This window comes from Geotrypetes seraphini, chromosome 10 (assembly GCF_902459505.1).
Source record: "Geotrypetes seraphini chromosome 10, aGeoSer1.1, whole genome shotgun sequence".
NCBI lineage: Eukaryota > Metazoa > Chordata > Amphibia > Gymnophiona > Dermophiidae > Geotrypetes > Geotrypetes seraphini.
Window position 1 is genome coordinate 32,131,864 of NC_047093.1, and position 19,901 is coordinate 32,151,764.

General features: G+C 43.5%; 1 protein-coding gene across 2 annotated transcripts in view; it reads right to left on the minus strand.

The window, feature by feature from the left end:
• The window catches only part of UBE2O (ubiquitin conjugating enzyme E2 O), a 145,893-nt gene that overhangs the window by 48,448 nt on the left and 77,544 nt on the right, over positions 1 to 19,901 (minus strand). For both annotated transcript variants that reach the window (XM_033961072.1, XM_033961073.1), the window contains exons 6-10: positions 12,325 to 12,468; positions 11,563 to 11,672; positions 8,737 to 8,887; positions 1,565 to 2,109; positions 107 to 261 (exon numbers count right to left, since the gene is read on the minus strand). In XM_033961072.1, coding sequence (XP_033816963.1) covers positions 107 to 261; positions 1,565 to 2,109; positions 8,737 to 8,887; positions 11,563 to 11,672; positions 12,325 to 12,468 — 1,105 coding nt within the window. The remainder of the gene's footprint in view (positions 1 to 106; positions 262 to 1,564; positions 2,110 to 8,736; positions 8,888 to 11,562; positions 11,673 to 12,324; positions 12,469 to 19,901) is intronic.

Below are 19,901 nucleotides of genomic sequence, written 5' to 3' on the forward strand. Positions count from 1 at the left end.
AGCCTAGTACAATAACCACTACACCCCTCCATTTTTCCTGCAATGCCAATCCCAAATATGGTCTCAGGTCCATAGCTGCCATTTACCCTGTCAAATTTCATCATACCTCTCTTATCCACAACAAAATCTCCTGGACAGAATTCGTTACTGTCCAAGTGACGGACTGGCAATAGCTCATTGGAACGAATGTTGTTTTCAATGGTGCCATCCTGCCACATCACATCAGCAGAAGTCATGGTGGTGACCACCTCTACAGCAACCCTGAAAAAGGACATAAGTAAACAAGTCTGAAACTGACATGTGGATGTACTAAACCTATAAGTTATAGTCCATTACTAAACAGCCACTTAAAAATGGCAAGATATTTCAGATATTGTAGAGGTAGTGTTTGCATAGGTACAGTGATAAGATTTTGGATTTAGCTCATGGCTTTTTCAAAATATAGTTCAAGGTGAATTGCTGTACATTCAAGTACAACAGTTCTTCTCGTATTTCTAGAAGGCTTATAATCCCAAGTACTGTATATAATCGAATATAAGTCGATCTGAAAATAAGTCGAGACCCCCCCTTTTCCCCCCAAAAAGGAAAATGGTTGACTTGAATATAATATGGGAGCTTAATATTCAAGTGCCATGCCCTGCCAGGATCTGCACCCAGTGTCCCCTCCCTCACACCTGCCAGGCTCTGCACCCAGACCCCCATCCTGCCTCCAAGGTTCTGCACCCAGCCCCCCTCCCTCCCAGCCTCTGCACCCAACCCCCTTCACTCCTTACCAGGCTCTGCACCCTGTCCCACCTTCCTTCCCTGCACCCGCTTCCCCTTCTAGTTGTGTAGTGGTAGGCCGGGACATGAAGGATCCCTCCTGTCTCATATCCCGGCCAATACAAACAATTTTTTACGCCTCCCCCACGTACCATTTCCCTGGTGGTCCAGCAGTGTATGGGCAGAAGGAGTGAGCTTTCGGCGCTCGAGCCCCTCTTTCCAATCTTGCGGCCAGCAGTGCACTCGGGCCAGCAGACAGGAGCGAGCTTTTCAAGCTCCCGCCCAGCCCTACGCCGCTCCCTGAATGGCAGCAGCCAGTTCTCGCGAGTCCCATGAGAACTGGCGGCAGTCATTCAGGTAGCGGCATAGGGCCGGGCGGAAGCTCGAAAAGCTTGCTCCTGCCTGTTGTCCCAGGTGCACCGCTGGATGTGAGATCGGAAGGAGGGGCTTGAGAACAGAAAGCTCGTTCCTCCTACCCATACACCGCTGGACCACAGGGAAAAGGTACGCAGGGGAGGGGTAAAAAATTGTATTGGCTAGATGAGAGTGATCCATCCTGTCCCAGTCTAACGGCAGGCCTGCAGCAAGTCCGGGAGTGTGTCGGGTGATGACCCGAATATAGGACAAGACCCCATTTTTGGGCCCAAAAATCTCGGCCTATATTAGAGTATATACAGTATGTACTTGAGGCAATAGAGGATTAAGTGACTTAAAGAGCTGCAGTGGGATTTGAACCCTGGTTTCCTCTTCTAACTTTATGTAAGGGCATCTTATATAGTACCCAATAAAAAAACATAAGTACCTGTCACCAGGTATGAACTCTCTGCAGATTTTGCTTTTCTTCTTCTTGTGTTTCCTCTTCAAGTTTTTTATAGATAAGGGAACACTTTTTTTGCGTCCATAATATCCACTTTGGGAGGAGGCAGTAGAGCTGGCTGAAGATGTCACTGAACTGGTTTCATCTGTGTCATCAGCTGCCTCATCATCAGCATCTTGTTCCATGGAGTGGATGTTGTACTCTTGCGTGTTCAAGGAAATATCACTGACTGTAATGGATAGTTGGGGCTGAGCTTTAGCGAGGCAGCTTTTTGGCTCCCCGCTCTCGGCAGGGACTATAATTTCTCCAGTGTTCACGGTGCCATTAGTAGCCTCATGTGGATTATCCAGAATGCCTGGTTCTAGTATTAATTTTCTGGGAATCTTCAATCCTTCTGTACCGTTATCGGCTGGAGGTTTATCATCATTAGAAATGGCAGTGGTACCTCCATCATCTTGCTCACCTCCCATGGTGATCTCCTGAGGACATGGAGCTATCTTTACTGCCTGTTTCTTCAATAATCGTTTTACCTGCAGAAGGGAAAAAAAAAAAAAAAAAATATATATATATATATATATATATAAATCAGGTACAAAAGCAATTACACTGGTCAGTACAGATTTTGATTTGCTGCTATAGAAGGTGCTACTTTCCAGATCCCATACCTATTCTCAGTGGCGTACCTAGGGTATGTGGCACCCGGGGCCCATCATTTTTTGACACCCCCCCCCCCCCCCATGTAAAAATTTTTTTTTTTTTTTTTGCAATAACCATGAAATGGAATAAATGGTCAGAATAGAAACAGGCAGTGAAAATTTTCTTTTATTGAACCTCATATATGTAACCATTATTCCAAACATAACATAACATAAATTATGTCTAAATTGTCATGACATTAGAAGTACATATGGAGTAGTTGCAGGTGATGCTTGGGACAGTTCTGATTGTGTTAGTTCGGTTTTATGTGTTTTTTGAATAGAAGGGTTTTTATTTCTTTTTGAAGGTTTTGCAGTCTGTGGTTGATATCAATTGGTTGTAGAGTTGGGGGTCGAGTGTTGCAGCTCGAATGGCTAGGAGGTTGTCGAACAGTTTTTTTCTTTTGACGTTTTTGGTTGGAGGGTGTGTGAATGGTGCACAAGTTCTCCTATGTCTGTTTGAAGTGGATTGAATTATTTAGCTGAAGAAATTAGTTACCCCCCCATTCCACACACATTAATTCTCTTCCATTTTTGTTTCCATTATAAAAAAACACTGATAAGTTCCCAGGAAAAAAATACATTAAAATAAGAAGTGAAAACAAAGGCCCCTACAGATGAGAACATAACATAAGAATAGCCTAACTGGGTCACACCAATGGTCCATCATGCCCAGTAGCCCATTCTCATGGTAGCCAATAGTGCTGTCCGATTCAGAGAAAAATATTTCATTCGATTCGATTCACCCTGTTGAATCGATTTTTCGATTCGATTCACTGTTAATGACACCGCTTTTTAAGTTTAAACAAAGTACAACAATAAATTTCACAACAACAATAAATTTCACAAAGTACTTAAAAAAAAAAAATCACATTTTTCCATTAAAGCAGTTCTGGAGACATTTGCTTGAACAGTCTTTTTTCCCAGTCCATAAGCAAGCAATATGAAAAAGATTTCCTTAATTATCTACTCAAACATTTTTGCTATTTACTTTCATTGTACCTAGACTATTATTCAGTAGAAAAAATTTAGTTTGTTCAATCAAGCAGAACATTCACTCATAGAAGTCCAATGTCCACACAGGATTTGATTGAACAAACCAAATTTTTTCTACTGAATAATAGTTTAGGTATACTGAATAGCAAAAATGTTAAAGCCACACAGAAAAGCAGTAAAAGTCAATAGGTTCTCCAAGTGGGAACAACCTGATGTCTCAGCACTTGAGGAAAAGACCACGTAATAATGTTTATAAGATAAATCATATAAATGATTATACTGAAGCAGGGTGTCCTCAGCGTGAGAGGTAAGCGAGAGGAGAGAATTCTCCAGCGCTTTACACAATAAGGCACAGGTTAATCACCCTCTGCCTGCAGTGCACACCATCATAGGACACCTCAGGTGTGCTCAAATTAATCAATGTGATAAATTAAACAGTAATAAACAATTGGTCAATCACAAGAGTGCAAGATCAAACAGGTTGTTCCCACTCAGAGAACCTATTGACTTTACTGCTTTTCTATGTGAGTAGATAATTAAGCAAATTTCTGATAGCCTACAGAACTGATTCTCACCTTCCATCCCCAGCCCCCAAGACTTACCAGACCCCCCCCCCTGCCGATGTATTTACTTACTGCCTGAACTGGATATTAAATCGTGGGGAAGAGAGGAGAAATGCGGGGAAAGAGCCAGCCAAAACTAGTATTTGTTGCTGCTGAGTGCACCAATCCAGGGCAAGCAGACGCTTCCCCCATGTCTTAATAACAGACAATGGACTTTTCCTCCAGGAATTTGTCCAAACCTTTCTTAAAACCAGCTACGCTATCTACTTTTAACATAACTTCTGGCCACTTCATTTTTAAGCTTAGATCTTTCCTTCCAAACAGAGACCTTGCTAGATGTCAAATACAGCACAAGGTAACTTCACATGGACTTAACTGTGCAGGAAATGAATCTCCTCATACACCCACCATATAGTGCAAAAATGTGCAAAGGTCTGTTTTTTTCTTTCGATCACTACATAGCCTAATGCCACACAAGCAGCGCTGTTAGAAACATATTCTGAAGGTCAATGCTAAGGTTGACAAAGTTTCCTTCCTTGGACCAGAAGGAGATACTGACAAACCACTGGAAGAGATTCTAAAACAACTACCCAGAAATAACACCCAAAGACCCACTCAGTGTGTGAACCAGTTGAGTGGAGTGGACTAACTGGGGGTGGAAATGGGCCCAGAGTTTGCTCAGCAGAATTTCCCAGACTACCTCTTCCTCTCAACACACTGACATGCTACCACCACCACCAACACTAGGAACACCTCACCGAGTATGCCAGCAATGCTTATAAACTTTATAAAACACATTATTATATTTTCTTATAAAGCATATATTTTAACTGAACTCAGCCTTGCCATTCACAAAAATAGAAAAGTTCCCATTTCAAGCTGTCTCATGTACACTTTTCAAATCTAACATATTGTAATCACAAAACAGAAAATAAAATTATTTTTTCTACCTTTTGTTCTCTGGTCAATATTCAAATCTTGTTGGTCCCAGGCTCTTGTTGTCTTGCTTGCCAGGGTCTCCTTTCTCCGTGCTAACCATCCGTCTGCCATCTCTGTCCTCCCCTTCCGTTTCCCTTCCCTCTCCCGGAGATCTGGCATCTTTCCTTTTTTTGTCTCGATCCACAGATTCACCTTTTCTCAACTCCCCACCACCCCAGGATCCACCATCTCTCCCTTTCTGTTCCCAACTATCCTCCTATCCAGTATCTCTATCCCCCCTCCACACCATCCCCTGTTTCCAAGTTCTCTCCCTTTCTGTTCCTTCCCTCCCTAAATCCCATTATGCACCATCTCTCTCCCACTCCTCTGTTTTTAGACCCATTATTTCTAACCCCCAAAGTCTGGCATATGCACGTATCTTTGAACCCCCCTTCCCTCTCTCCCTCTGTGTACTTTTACACCAGGACCCCCCTCCCCCGAAGGTCTGTCCCCCCTCCGAAGGGCTACACCCCACCCCTGAAGGCCTGCACCCCCCCGAAGGACTTTACCTCCCACCCAAAGGTCTGTCCCCCTCTGAAGGCCTAAACCCCACACCTGAAGGCTTGCACCCTCCCCGAAGGATTGTACCCCCCACCCGAAGGTCTTTCCCCCCCTGAAGGCCTGCACCCATCCCGAAGGCCTGCACCCACCCCGAATGCCTGCACCCACCCCAAAGGCCTGCACCCACCCCAAAGGCCTGCACCCCCCCGAAGGTCTGTACCTCCTGAAGGCCTGCACCCCCCTGAAGGCCTGCACCCCCCCCTCGAAGGCCTGCCCTCCCTTGAAGGTCTGCCCCCCCCCCCCGAAGGCCTGTCCCCCACTTGAAGGCCTGTCCCACCCCCTTGTAGGCCTGTCCCCCCTTTAAGGCCTGCCTGCCTGCCTTTCCCCCCCTTGAAGGCCTGTCCCCCCCTTGAAGGCCTGTCCCCCCTTGAAGGCCTGCACCCCCTTGAAGGCCTGCACCACCCCCCTCGAAGGCCTGCACTCCCTTGAAGGTCTGCACCCCCCCCCCGAAGGCCTGTCCCCCACTTGAAGGCTTGTACCACCCCCTTGTAGCTTCTCCCCCCCTTGTAGGCCTGTCCCCCCCTTGAAGGCCTGCCTGCCTGCCTTTCCCCCCCCTTGAAGGCCTGCACCCCCTTGAAGGACTGCACCCCCCCCCCCCCGAAGGCCTGCACTCCCCCGAAGGCCTGTCCCCCCCTTGAAGGCCTGTCCCACCCCCTTGTAGGCCTGTCCCACCCCCTTGTAGGCCTGTCCCCCCTTTAAGGCCTGCCTGCCTGCCTTTCCCCCCCTTGAAGGCCTGTCTCCCCCTTGAAGGCCTGCACCCCCCTTGAAGGCCTGTCCCCCCCCCTTGTAGGCCTGTCCCCCCCCCTTGTAGGCCTGTCCCCCCCCCCTTGTAGGCCTGTCCCCCCTTGAAGGCCTGCACCCCCTTGAAGGTCTGCACCCCCCCAAAGGCCTACACCCCCCCCGAAGGCCTGCACCCCCCTGAAGGCCTGCCTGCCCCCCTTGAAGGCCTGCACCCCTTGAAGGTCTGCACCCCCCCCCGAAGGCCTGTCCCCCCTTGAAGGCCTGCCTGCCTGCCTGTCACCCCCTCCCCCTTGAAAGCCTGCTTGCCTGCCCGCCCGCCCCACCCTGAAGGCCTGATGCCCCGACCCACCCCGAAGGACCGCTCGCCCCCTGGCCTCCCCGCACCACCTATGAACAGCCGCAGCAGGATCGCGAAGTCAGCGTCAGCGATCCCTGCGCTGCTTCCTGCGCCACGGTCCCGCCCCTCCTCTGACGTCAGAGGAGGGGCGAGATCGCGGCGCAGGAAGCAGCGCAGGGATGCTGACGCTGACTTCGCGATCCTGCTGCGGGCTGCTTCACAGGTGGTGCAGGAAGGTCAGTGGGGCGAGCGGTCCTTCGGGGGTGGCGGGGGACTGAACGGCAAGGCCGGGAACACCCCCTTAGGGCTGGTACCCGGGGCGGCCCCGCCCCCCCCGCCCCCCCCCTAGGTACGCCACTGCCTATTCTAGTGAAAAATTCCACTAAATGTTTGGTGGAAAACAAACCAAATAGCTACAAGGACCTGCTCTACGGCTATGATCCAGTTTTGCCTCAGTGCTCCCCTTTGCCTTAAGGAAGGTAATGGGAATGTGATTGATTGTTCTAGTGCAAAACCAGTTTTGGATTAAAACCCTGACAAAATTAAGGAGGGCGGGGTAAATTTTCCAAACTTTTATAGGTACCATCAAGCCTATATTTTACACCAAGGTATGTATTGGATCCTCCCTGAGCTCATTGATTACACCCCGGATTGGTTGTATCTGGAATGGCGACTCATGTACATCTTTGTCATGTCCTTAGTATCAAGATGCCTAGACTGTATAAAGATAACAGAATTTTAATAGACACATGGAAAACATTACGATTTGTCAGCAACCTAACAAATATTCCTATTAGTAAATCAACAAATCAAACCATATGGCTAAACCTCAAGATTCAAATTGGCAGATTTAAGATCATCTGGAAGCATTGGATGATTCCAGGTATAAGGACTTTAAATGATATTATTTTAAATGGTAAACTGCTTGATTTTTCACAGTTGCAGCATAAATATAGTCTTAATAAATCACAAAGTTTTAGGTGGCTGCAACTGAAGCAGGCCATTCAGGTAGGGTTCCCTGAATGGAAAAATCTTAATACGCAATATAGTCTGGAATTTTTATGCTTTCAGGCGGACTTTCTGGGACACCAGTGGTATAAAACTATAAGTGAATCTGTTAAAAAGAAACCCAAAAATGGTCTTAGAGATATTTGGAGCATTGAGATTAAGCATCAAATTTCAGCATCTCAATGGCCACAAATTTGGTCTTGAAGGATGAGATGTACAGTGTCTGCCTCTATGAGACAAACTTGTTTTTTTCTTCTGCATAGAGCGTTTTGAACCCCAGTTAGACTACAAAAGTTAAATAGTTCAAAGTCTAGTAGATGTTGGCACTGTAATCTTGAAGTAGGGACTTTAGATCATCTTTTGTTTTATTGTCCCTTTATCTTAGCCTTTTGGAACTCAATTTGGGATCAAGTAAATTGTTTATTGGAAAAGCATATGGCATTATCTTATGCTACAGTACTATTTGGTATGTCTATGAGGAAAATGAACCAAATATTATCACATAACAATAAACTTTTATTGATAATGACAGGAGTCGCCATTCAGCATATCACAAGTAATTGGAAAAATTACAGTAGACTCAATTACAATTTCTGGTGGAACTCATTATGTCACATATATAAAATGGAAAGAGCAATAGAGCTATACAACAAGGAAGCTATAAGAAATTTAATAAAATTTGGGAGCCATTAACTTCTTATTGTAATGAGTAAACACCATTTTCTGTTGTAATATACACCGTCTAATGATTGGGGGGAGGGGGAGGTATATTTTACATTTTTCTTATTGGAGAAATAATAGAGGAATGATGGGAGGGGAGGGTGGTAATTTTATGTGTTGTAAGATAAATCAGAAAGATTGTCAAGTGATGTGTTTAATTGTATTGTTTTATTATTTGTGCACTTGATGTAAGATTGAAAACGAATAAAGAATTTGAAAAAAAACCCCAAAAACCCCTGACAAAAACGTCCCAGTCTCTAAAAACTGAAGCAAACGTGAAGATTGGCCCAACTTAAAATTTGCTGCCCCAAGTAAATAATTCCATTTCTAATTTATATAATCCAGCAGTAAGGATTCAGTACTTTTTAAACATTGTAGCACTCTTTAAAACAGGACGCTTTTTTATTTTTTAAAGGAGTCCCATAACATAGTAATTGATGGCAGATACAAGGCAGATGATACAATCCAGTTTGCCCAGTTTTCTTATCTGGTTGTCTAATACTAAGTAAAGCAGCAAGTGAGTTACTATAATTTATGGTCTTAAGATCTGCAATGTACCTTTTTAGCAACAACACCATCACCTAGAACACAATTTCTTTCTGGGCACTCGCATGTAATCTTTGCAGGTTCAATTTTGGCAGGAAAAACGTAAAGACATCGCTCCCCAAGCTGTCTTTCTGCATGGTCAAAGCAGCCCAGACGCTTCACCCTGTCGGAGTGAAAAAAATGGAAAGGAATCAAGTGCAGATAACATTAATCTTTTTTTACTGTGTGTACTTGTGACAAGAGAAGCAAACTGACAATCTGATGAAGACAACAACACATTAGTAAAAGTTCTGAAGAAATTGAGCAATTTGTTGAGCCAGTGTTTGTTTTCTTATTTTTGGACATTAAGAGTCACTGACTGAAAGTTCTATGGGCTACGTCTTATGGTGATCTTAATATTTTTGCCTAGAACTATAATCTGAGAAGGTGAAATCCGTTGGGAGGCTAGCACTCATTTCCTCATATACAATGAAAAGAAAACCAGACCCAACTCTTTATGGCTACCACTAAATTTCTTCCTCATATTGCCATAGTACTCAAATCCATCATGGAGGTTTCTGACTGGGGACCCAAAGATCAAAATAAAAGCCTTCTGTTGCTGATACATCATGCTTGGGAAAGTTACTGAGCAAGATGGACTAGAGTATTCTCCCATTTTGTATTTAGCAGAAAAATGCTTAGTACATCTGACCCTTTATTGCCTACTGCCTCTCACTTAAGATTTCTTTAGGATATTCTATCATCATTTCTAGGGCTTAGAGGAACAGTGTAATTAATATATGGAAAAGTCATCTTGCTAGATAGATTTTTTTCCATTAGATACAGCAGATGAATCCAGAGAGACTAGTGCAGTGTCTCACAAACTTTTTTATGCCCTGGCACACTAAATTCGGGCTCACGCGATATCACAACATCAATATTTGTGTATGCACGAAGGCCCTCCAGATGTGGGCCCCGAGCTTGGGGAATTGCACTTTGTCCTATTGGATGAGATGTCTCCTGGTAATCCAATGTGTCTCTTATCAAAGCATACGAAAAATGGAATCCTATACCCTCCTTCCCACATCGAAATTTAATGGCTGTGTAAGTTAAATTATCGACTAGTAGAACAACCTGAAACTGGCACGGACTGAGAAACCCTCTAAAACTCCAGATTCATCTGCTAAATCTAAAGGAAAGAAAATTATTGGGTAAGATATAATTTTTCCTTCCTTAATGCCAGCAGCAGATGAATCCAGAGAGCAAAGCAGTCCGAAACAGGGTTGGAAACCTAAAGTACACCAGAGAGCACAGAAGCTCCGAATATCACATCCAACTGCACTGCCACATCAAGAAGGCAATATTTTGAAAACGTATGAAGCGATGACCAAGTGGCTGCCCTACAAATTTCCTCAAGGGAGGCATACTGAGACACTGCCCACGAAGTTGCAACTGTATAAGTAGAGTGACCCTTCAGAGGAATTGAAGGCTGCCTACTATCAAGAAGATAGGCCAACACGACAGCGTCCTTAGTCAACTGCTCAATGCTTTCCATACAGTGAGCAGTGCTTAACTGTTTCTACTGTTATTTGTGCCAGGAGATCAGAAAGCCAGAGGAGGCCCAAATCAATTAAAAATTTTAAAGGGCTACTCACCAAATGCCAGCACAATGAAAATTTACAGAACATTCCTTTCTTTAAGAAACCCAACAGCCAGTCCAGTTTTAGGTTCTTGTTTGGAGTTTTTTTTTAACTGTGTGGGAAAGGAGGGACAGAGAGACAGAAACTTTTGTGTGGTAAAAAGACCAGGGGTGACCAAGTGTAACCCCCAAAGCAGGCACCGCCTGACATGTCAATCTGCCTGCTTGAGATAGCACTTACTGGATTACTAGAAGACATCCCAACCAATAGGACAGAGTACAATTCACAACACACTAGGTGTCTGGATATCTGATTTATTTATTTATTTCATTTTCCATTCCGTTCTCCCAAGGGAGCTCAGAACAGTTTACATTAATTTTTTCAGGTACTCAAGCATTTGACTTATTGACTTGATATATTGCTTCTATCAAGACATTAAGGATTTACAAAGATTAAAACACAGGACACAATTACAAAAGCCTCTCCCATCCAATTTACCCCTCCCATTTCTAAATCATACTAACTAAAAAGCATCATAACCCCTCTAAAATACAGGATTAAAACTTAGATTTGAGAAGCTGTCTAAAAGCTTACATCTCTCTCCTTTCTAAATGATAGAAGATTATATAATACAATTCCCCTTTAAACTACTATTTCTTGTACATAAACTAACCTCTGTCTATGGCAGTGTTCTTCAATGCCAAGGCCTGGGGGACCAATGGTGGCTCCCAGAGACCTCTTTGGCAGCCCTCATTGCCTTTCTGGTTGTTTTATTTTCCTGCCACTCTACCCAGGCTCAGAAAGGGGAAAGTGAAAGGGGCAAGAGCAGATGCTTGAAGGATAAGACATTTCTCAGTAGACAAAAGAATACATTTGGAAATGGTCACAACTTTGAGAATACTCCCCAATGAAATCTGAAGGTGGGATGTAAAGATGGTCCCTAATGGGAAAATATTTAGCAGCTCTCCTCTAGTTCATTAGAATCCAAAGTGGCCCCATCTTAAAAATTAATGTAGACCACTGGTCTGTGGTATAAAGTGCACAAATATTGTTAGGAGCAAGGACACTGTGGACCCTATATATCATAAGATTGGCGTCTGCTCATCTTGAGATTAGTTGCCTTTGAGACACATTCAAGTACATTTGTATTCCATCATCAGCATGACAGTACTAGGAATTTGGTTCCACAACAGATGGATGGATATACATAAGATCTAACCTGGGCAAGTTTTCCTGTGTTATAACAGTGGGTGGAGGGCTCACACACTCTGTGCCCCCCAGACAAAAGCTTTTAGTGATCCAAGTTATCTTCAGTTCTGTCACCTGTACCTAGAATTGGATACCATAAAAACATTTATTATCTAGAATTTCACAGTATGCCCACAGAGTAGCAACACAAAATTATATACCAGGCTTGTCCATGCCTGGTATATTTTAAAAAAGCAGACAATATGAAAGAAAACTTTATATCATTTATATATAAACAGGTTATATAGGGCTGGAAATGCTATGGAAGAAATTTCAAAATAACTTGTCACTTCTAGATTAAGCATAAAAACAGGCATAAAAAAAGAAAAGAAAAAGTAAGCACTCAGCTGATTACAGCAGGAATCTAGAATAAAGCTGCATATTTGGCAAACAGATTTTCATATACTTTCACGTGAACAGTTTTCCAGTATAACTGGAGCTTGACCTCTCAAAACATAAAAAACATCAATCTTTCAGCTTATTTCTCCACTTAAGCTGAAAAGAGCAATTTATGAACTAAATTAAAGGACTAAAATGCATGCTGCCTCACTTTTCCATTCGTGATCTCTGTATGCACAGGCAGCATTGCAGCTAAGTGAGGACTCTTCCACCCCCTCCCTGCCATCAGATTCCACCATTCCTCGAAAGCCTTGAAAACGGCATGTTTTATAAAAGAGTAATTGAGCAATAATGAAGATAACCTGCATATAGGAGGTTTCTGTTTATTTCTTACCTCTTCTACAACCACTCGGAATTTGCTTTTTGTACTAAGGACCGGTTTCACTCCTGATAACCACTGCACACTGGAGAACACTTTGGAGGGTCCAATAAGCACTTGCCCTGGATAAAAGCCATAGGCATCATCAAAGAAGAGTCCCTGAAAACAAAAAAATAAAAATTCCTCATGAGGAAAACAGCAGTGAAGTTATGAACACAAGAGAAATACAGTCAGCAGCTTACTTGATTTTCAATGGAGACCTGTTAAGGAATTGAAAATTTTCATTCAGGCTTCTATAGCAAAAGCATACCACTAATCACTCAAATTTGTTGGTTTTTTTTCTTTTGCATGTTCATAGATGAAGACTGGTGGCTTTACAGGTGAAAAGATTCAACGATAGTTCTAGTGAATATAATTTTAAACTTGGATTCTTTTAGCCCATCATGGATTTTATATACTATCTTTCTATGCAGGCACTTTCACTAGCCCTGCTGGGCTCAATTTGCTTAATACCTGGGGCAATGGAGGGTTAAGTGATTTGCCCAGGGTCACAAGGAGCTGCAGTGGGAACTAAACCTAGTTTCCTAGGTTCTCTGCCCTACTAACCATTAATACTCTTCCACTTAATTACTGCACAGGTTAAAATAATAATATTTCAAATGAATCTCACACCCTCATAAATTTAACATAGTTAATTTGAGCCCTGGCAAAGTTCCAAGAACAACAAATTAATGTCAAGATTATGACTTGCATTAAGACTTGGCAGGACTGATTCTGGGTGCAACGGTTAGGCTCCTTTTGAGGCAGGTGTGTGTCAAGAATCAAAAAGGATTTTTGCATTTTAAGTGCCTGACATCTACATAAACAACAGCAGTTCTAAGAAGTCATAAGGTGACGTGTTCAAATATGATGTCCCTGGTAAGCTGATATGCTTAAGTTCAGCCTTCAAAGGAGCTGAGGGGTGGGAATTTTCTTCATACTAACAAGTCTATTCCTGCAGTATGGATATAGTTTAAGGCTTGCTGTGTACTGATTCACATTTACATATGCCGAGTCTGATGGGCGTATCCGATATCGTGTTACAGTAGACATCGTATAAACCCGGCCTGTTGGATAGGCCTGGCAGGAACAGTCTGAGAACCACTGCTCTAAAACAAAATGCCCGTAGCTGAGAAAAAGCTAGTCTCCCGTGTCTTCTTCAGCCATTACCAGAATACAGATAAGAATATACTCCATGAGGGCTATAAATTGGTATTTGGAGCTGATTTTATGGCCATTTAAGACATCCAAATTCCCTTCACTGATCATTTCTTCTCTAACATTTGGATAATATAATGGATAATAAATACTATAAATACTTTTGAACAGCTGTTTCCAAAATAATCTTGTCGAGATTGCCAGATAAAGATATCTGAATTGTTTATTTTGCTAATATGTTTTCATTAAGATTCTGAAACTTATTCACAGCAACAGGAAAAATTCCAGCACCCTTATTTCAATTAAGTGCTAATTATGAACCAATCTAATGTAATCACATAATACAGCACTTCCTTCAGATGCACATTACCTAAAATATAAAGCCGTAGGAAATGAGATTCTGCTGTTGGTGGGGATTTGAGGTCTAATATATAGGACTGCTTGGGCATATTATAAGTACTGTATTTGGAAAAATGTTCTGTGCCTCTGCCATATTTAGGCAACTCATTTTTCCTTTTAAAAGCCTTCACTTAGTCTGAATGTTCATACCAAAAGGTGGATATAATTTAATATTTTAAACATGTACAAAGTAAATTGTAATTCATTATAAAAGGACAAAAAAAAAAAAAAAAAAAGTGCATATATGGACACTCAACAAAAGAAAAAAAAAAACAGGGACTGCAGTAAGAAATACGAAAGCAAAACAAGAAGAAACTGCAGACAGACGTACAATGTTGTAGGCTAAATTTATTGTATCAAATCAATGAGTGTGGTTAACATTACCACCTTAGAACAAACCAAGGAACCTGACACGTTCCATGTTTTGGTTAACACGCCTTCATCAGGGGTCCCAATTTGATAAGGTATCAGTCAGAACCACAAACAAAAAACATTAGCCTGTGCAGCAAACAATCACCAAAGAGCGGCCTATGCAAAAACTCCTGCACAGGCAAGGCAAAGGATTCTGTACTGAAGCTGTTGTCATTCTTTAGTCACAAACTTTGAAGAAGGGTGTCACTCATATCTTTCAACTCCTTCCCTTCACCAGAGGAGAACATCTTCCTCTCCAGTTAGTGCCAAAGGAAATCAAACTTCACTGAAACAGAAGAAAAGAAGGGCATCGGGAACTGCCCCTCCGAGGCAACATACATTTCCGTTTTGCTCTGTAACTCATGAAAAAAGAACAATAATCAGCATGAACTCGAAACTTAGGAGTATCCAGAAACCAAACTGCTGTGTGCAACTATTGAATAAGAAACCCCAAGGTTCAAATAGTGTTGCTCTTTTTAAAAAAAGGGGACGTAGAGAGTTTAACATGCTCATTCAAATGACAGGAATAGTAGTCCCATGAAGGACCCCAGCAATGTCCAAGGCAGCAAACAGGCAAGCTGTAAATCTGCACAGGGTGGGCTGTACAGAATCCTATGTCTTATAACAGAAAGAAGATTACTGAGGTAAGAACCTAGTCTTCCATTCTGTTGCAAAGACATAGGATTCTGTACTGAAGCTGACGTACCAAAGCAGTGCCAGACATCTAGGGAAGGACAGATGAGCTTGCCTTTAGCATTGAGGAACCAAATGCGGCATCCTCTCAAGCTTCCATATCCCTCTGTAGATCTTTGTAAAGGTGATGTTGTGAAGTAGTAGACTTAGGAGTAATATTAGGAAATTATTTTTCATGGAGAGGGTGGTCGATGCTAGAAATGCCCTCCAGAGGGAGGTGATAGAGAGGAAAATGGTGACAGAATTAAAAAAAAAAAAAAAGCCTGGGATGAACACAGTGGATCTCTAATTAGAAAATGAATGGCATTAATTGAAGAACAAGGACTGGTAATAATAATAATAATCATAATAATAACTTTATTTTATATACCGCAATACCACAAATAGTTCAGAGTGGTTTACAGAGGAAGAAACTGTATATAGACAGTGATAATATTAAAAAAAAACTTCAAAATTACATTAACATGTTAAGAAATTGAGTTTGTCTGGGAGTGTTTTAGGAATGCATCAAGGCAGAAGTGGAATCAAAGAGATAAGTTTTGATTGACTTCCTGAAAGTTTGACAAGAAAGTGCATCTAATATAATAAAATGATAGGCCGCGCATGCACACTAAAAAAATGTGTTCCCTGATCTGTCGCGGAAAAATGAGTGCGCATGCACGCCCCTGGCTCTTACTGTGCACTATGCTCAAGCTGCCGCCATGGCTCCTCTCTCGAACTGCAGCAGGATCGAGAGAGGAGCTGCGGCGGGGGCTTTCAGGACAGAATATGATTACCATGTTTCTTTAGGCAGCCCCGGTTGTTTACTTGGATTCAATGTCAGCATTAGGGTTCGCCGGCTGCCAGCCGTGAGAGCCAGGTGAGGAAGGCCGCCGCAGCCTCGCGGCTAGGTAGGGGGACAACAATCGCGCTTATGCTCAAACCGCCGCCATGACTCCTCTCTCGAACCGCACCAGGATCGAGAGAGGAGCTGCAGTGGGGGCTTGAGCATAAGCGCCATTGTTGTCCCCCTACCTAGCCGCAAGGCTGCGGCGGCCTTCCTCACCCGGCTCACATTGAATCCAAGTAAACAACCGGGGCTGCCTAAAGAAACAAACTTTCATGGTTTGGCCCGCCAAACAATTCCTGCCATTGCCGAAATTTGCCCCACCGTTCCTTCCCTTCCTCCATCAGGTACAGTTCAGCTCCGCCTATGTTAAAAGGAGCTGCTTTGAAATTGGAGCCCTGCCGCCACCTTAACACGTTCCCTCTGCAGCGGTCCCATATGTCAGAGAAGGGGCGGGACCAAGGCAGAGGGGAACGTGCTACGGCAGTGGCAGGCCTCCGATTTCAACGTGGCTCCTTTTAACATAGGCGGAGCTGAACTGTACCTGATGGAGGAGGGAAGGAAAGGTGGTTGTGCGCTGTTGAGCCTCTCTTTGCCCTCAGATCCTCTCCTAACTGCTCCCTCCTGTCTTAGACCACTGGGGGGGAGGTGCCTGTCTTCAGCTGCCGGGATGGAGGGAGGGAAGAAGAAAGAAGGGGCCCTGGCAAGCCAGTTATCAAAAGCCAACCATAGCCTGGTACCCCTACATGATATGAATAATGACCAGACAACAAAAGGTAAGAAAAATAATTTTATTTTCTGTTTTGTAATTACAATATGTCAGATTTGAAATGTGTCTTGAGGGAGGCTGCAGCCGCGGCTTTGGACAGAGGGGTACCATTTTCGTGGGAGCTGGCCTTCGGAGAGGCTTGGGACGCGGGGACAGATGCTGGAGGGGCTGCCGCTGTGAAGGGCTTTAGTGGGGGAGCCAGCCAGACCGCGAGTGTGGGGACGTTGTAAGCGCGGATTGGTCAAGGAGCCACCGCTGCCGAGGCTTTGAAATTGCTCTCCCACCGTCACTCCCTCCCGCCTTGGCTCTGCCTCTGCCCAGGTTCAAAAGTAGGAGAGGCGGTCATCTAGCACCCGTTAATCTAACGGGCTTAAACACTAGTTTGAAATAAAGTTGGTTAAACGTTTGTTCCATTTGCCTGCTTGGAATGATAGTGTTTGATCAAGGAATCTCTTGTAGATGCAGCCCTTCAAGGATGGGAAGGCGAACAAGTAAGTAGGTTGTGCCTGGAAATTCGAAGTGGTGAGACAGACAGATTTGGGATGAATCTGTTATGGTTTTGAAGCAAAGGCAAGCAAACTTAAAGATGATCCTTGCTTCCACAGGCAGCCAGTGTAGTTTTTTGTAAAATGAGCTTACATGATCCGATTTCTTGAGGCCAAAGATGAGATGGACTGCAGTTTTCTGGACGATTCTCAGTCGTTTGATGGTTTTCTTAAAAGATCCCAGGTATATGATATTGCAATAGTCTAGAGTACTTAAGATCAAAGATTGAACCAGCAGTCGGTCTGTGTATATGGCAATTCAATTTATGATGGGCTGGAGAGGGCTTCGATGAAAACTCCAGTAATTTAGAACATGAGGAAGGTGCTGGCAGACATTCGCAACCATGCGCAACCTAAGGGAAATCTGAAAATACTTCAATGACAAACAATTCAAACTCTTGGTACAAGCACTAATCTTAGGACTCCTGGACTACTGTAACATCCTATACTTATCATGCCCAACCAACATGCTAAAACAATTACAAACAGTCCAAATACAGCTCTTATACTGATTTACTCGTAGAAAAAAAAATATGACCACATTACCACCACCTTCCGAGATTCACACTGTCTCCCAGTACAAGCACGCATACAATACAAATTCCACTGCACCCTATTCAAAGCCCTAAATGGAAACGGACCAAGCTATCTGAGCAACCGCCTAAACAGGAAAAACACATCCAGACCAAGGAGAACTCATGCACACTTTACCCACCCCCCAATACGAAGGACCACCAGAGCAGCGAAACTAGACCGCCACCTCTCCAATCTGCTGACTAAGACGCCCAACTACAAAACATTCAGGAAAGAACTTAAAACCTTTCTATTCAAGAAATTTGTCAAATGATCTAACTAAACCTGATCGACCCTCCAGAGATCCCGAAGCATACTACATCTATTAACCATGTATTCTCCCTGGAAATGCCCAGGACAACTCTTGTTGTAAACCGCCTAGAACTGAAAGGTATTGGTGGGATAGAAGACACCAATGTAATGTAATGTAATGTAATGTAATGTAAATGTTGTCATGGTTTGGATAGGCTGGAGTGAGCTTCGATAGCAGCTCCAGTAGTTGAAACCCAAAGTATCAAGCTTTGACAGATCTCAAGTAGTTCCAGACAGACTTTTTTTTTTTTACAGTCTAGCATCCAGTAATATCAAAGAAAAAAAAAAAAGATGATTCAATTTAAGCATACATTTTTATAATGAGTCTAATTGTTGGGCAGACTGAATGGACCATTCAGGTCTTTATCTGCCGTCATTTGCTATGCTATGTATGGAAAGTAGACCAAGCAGCTGCTCTACAGATTTCATTGGGTGGAACAGCCTGGACTCTGCCCAGGAGGCAGTAACACTTCTAGTCGATCTGCTGTGAGAGAGATAGGCGACTGTTTGCCACAGGCAATATAGGAAGAAGAAATTGCCATGCGAATCCATCTAGTAATCAAAACCTTGGAAGCTGATCTGCTTCGTCTTGATTGACTGGTCAGCATAAAAAGATGGTTGGAGAGACATGAACCATTAGTTCTTTCCAGGTAATGAAAAAAACTTTGCACATCCAGCCTCTACAAAATCCTGAACTTTTTAGCCGAATCCATAAGGTGAAAAGAAGGCAAACAAATCTCTTGGTTGATGTTAAAGGCTGACATCAACTTCGGTAGGAAGGAAGATACTGTCCACAGTAAATGCCAGCCTCTGTAAACCTGAGGAAAGGCTTTCTGCAGAAGAGAGCCTGTAATTCCTAGATTCGCCTCATAGGGACTATGGTCACCAGAAAAACCGTCTTGACCAAAAGAGAAATTTTGCAGAGGCTCATACGGGGACAGAGGCTCTTCAAAATTATATTAAGTGTCCCAAAACAGGAAAGGCCAACACAATGGAGGACATAACCCGAGAGCCCCTGTTCAAGAATCAAGTGACGTCTGGATGAGACGCCAATGGCCGCTTATCTCCTCGAGCCCAAAAGCACAAGAGGCCTGCCTCCTGTACTTTGAGAGATGCCACCGCTAGGCCTTTTTCTAGTCTGGCTTGCAGAAATGCCAGGATCACAGGAATTGGTGCCTGACCAGGTTCTACCTGTTCCTTTCTGCACTATAGTTGGAAAGCCTTCCAAGGTCTTAGTGTAAGGGTTTAAGTAGTGTCGCAATGACTACCTCCGAATAACCCTTACGTGTAGGGACGTGTACTTGAAAGTCATGCCATTAAGACCAAAGCACTCTGGATTCTCCATGTGGACTGGGCTCTGACCGAGGAGCCCCATATGAACTGGCAACTTGAGACACCTGCCTCTTTGTAGTCACACCAGATCCGCATACCAAGGCTGACAAGGCCAGTCTGGAGTTACCAGTATTACCAGACCCTGAGCATCATCCAGTCACCATGTTGGAACACATAGGAGACTCTGTGGGCCAGGGCTAAACCAGGGCATCCAGCCCTGCATTTCCTGGTTCGGCTCAGACTGCAAAAGCGATTCACCTTCTCATTCTTAGCTGAAGCCATAGGAGCCATCTCCAGTCTTCCTTAGCACTACACGATGAGGTTGAACGCTCTTTGAGACAGGGACCATTCCTCTGGATACATTGAGTCTGTCAGCTTAGAAAGTCTATTCTAATCTAATCTGTTATTTGTGTGGCGTGCAATACCTATATAGGCTCAAGGCGACTTACAGCGAGAAAAAATACATTACAACACAAAAGGATCAAGGTGGGTAGAAACATAGAAATTGATGGCAGATAAGGGCCACGGCCCATCC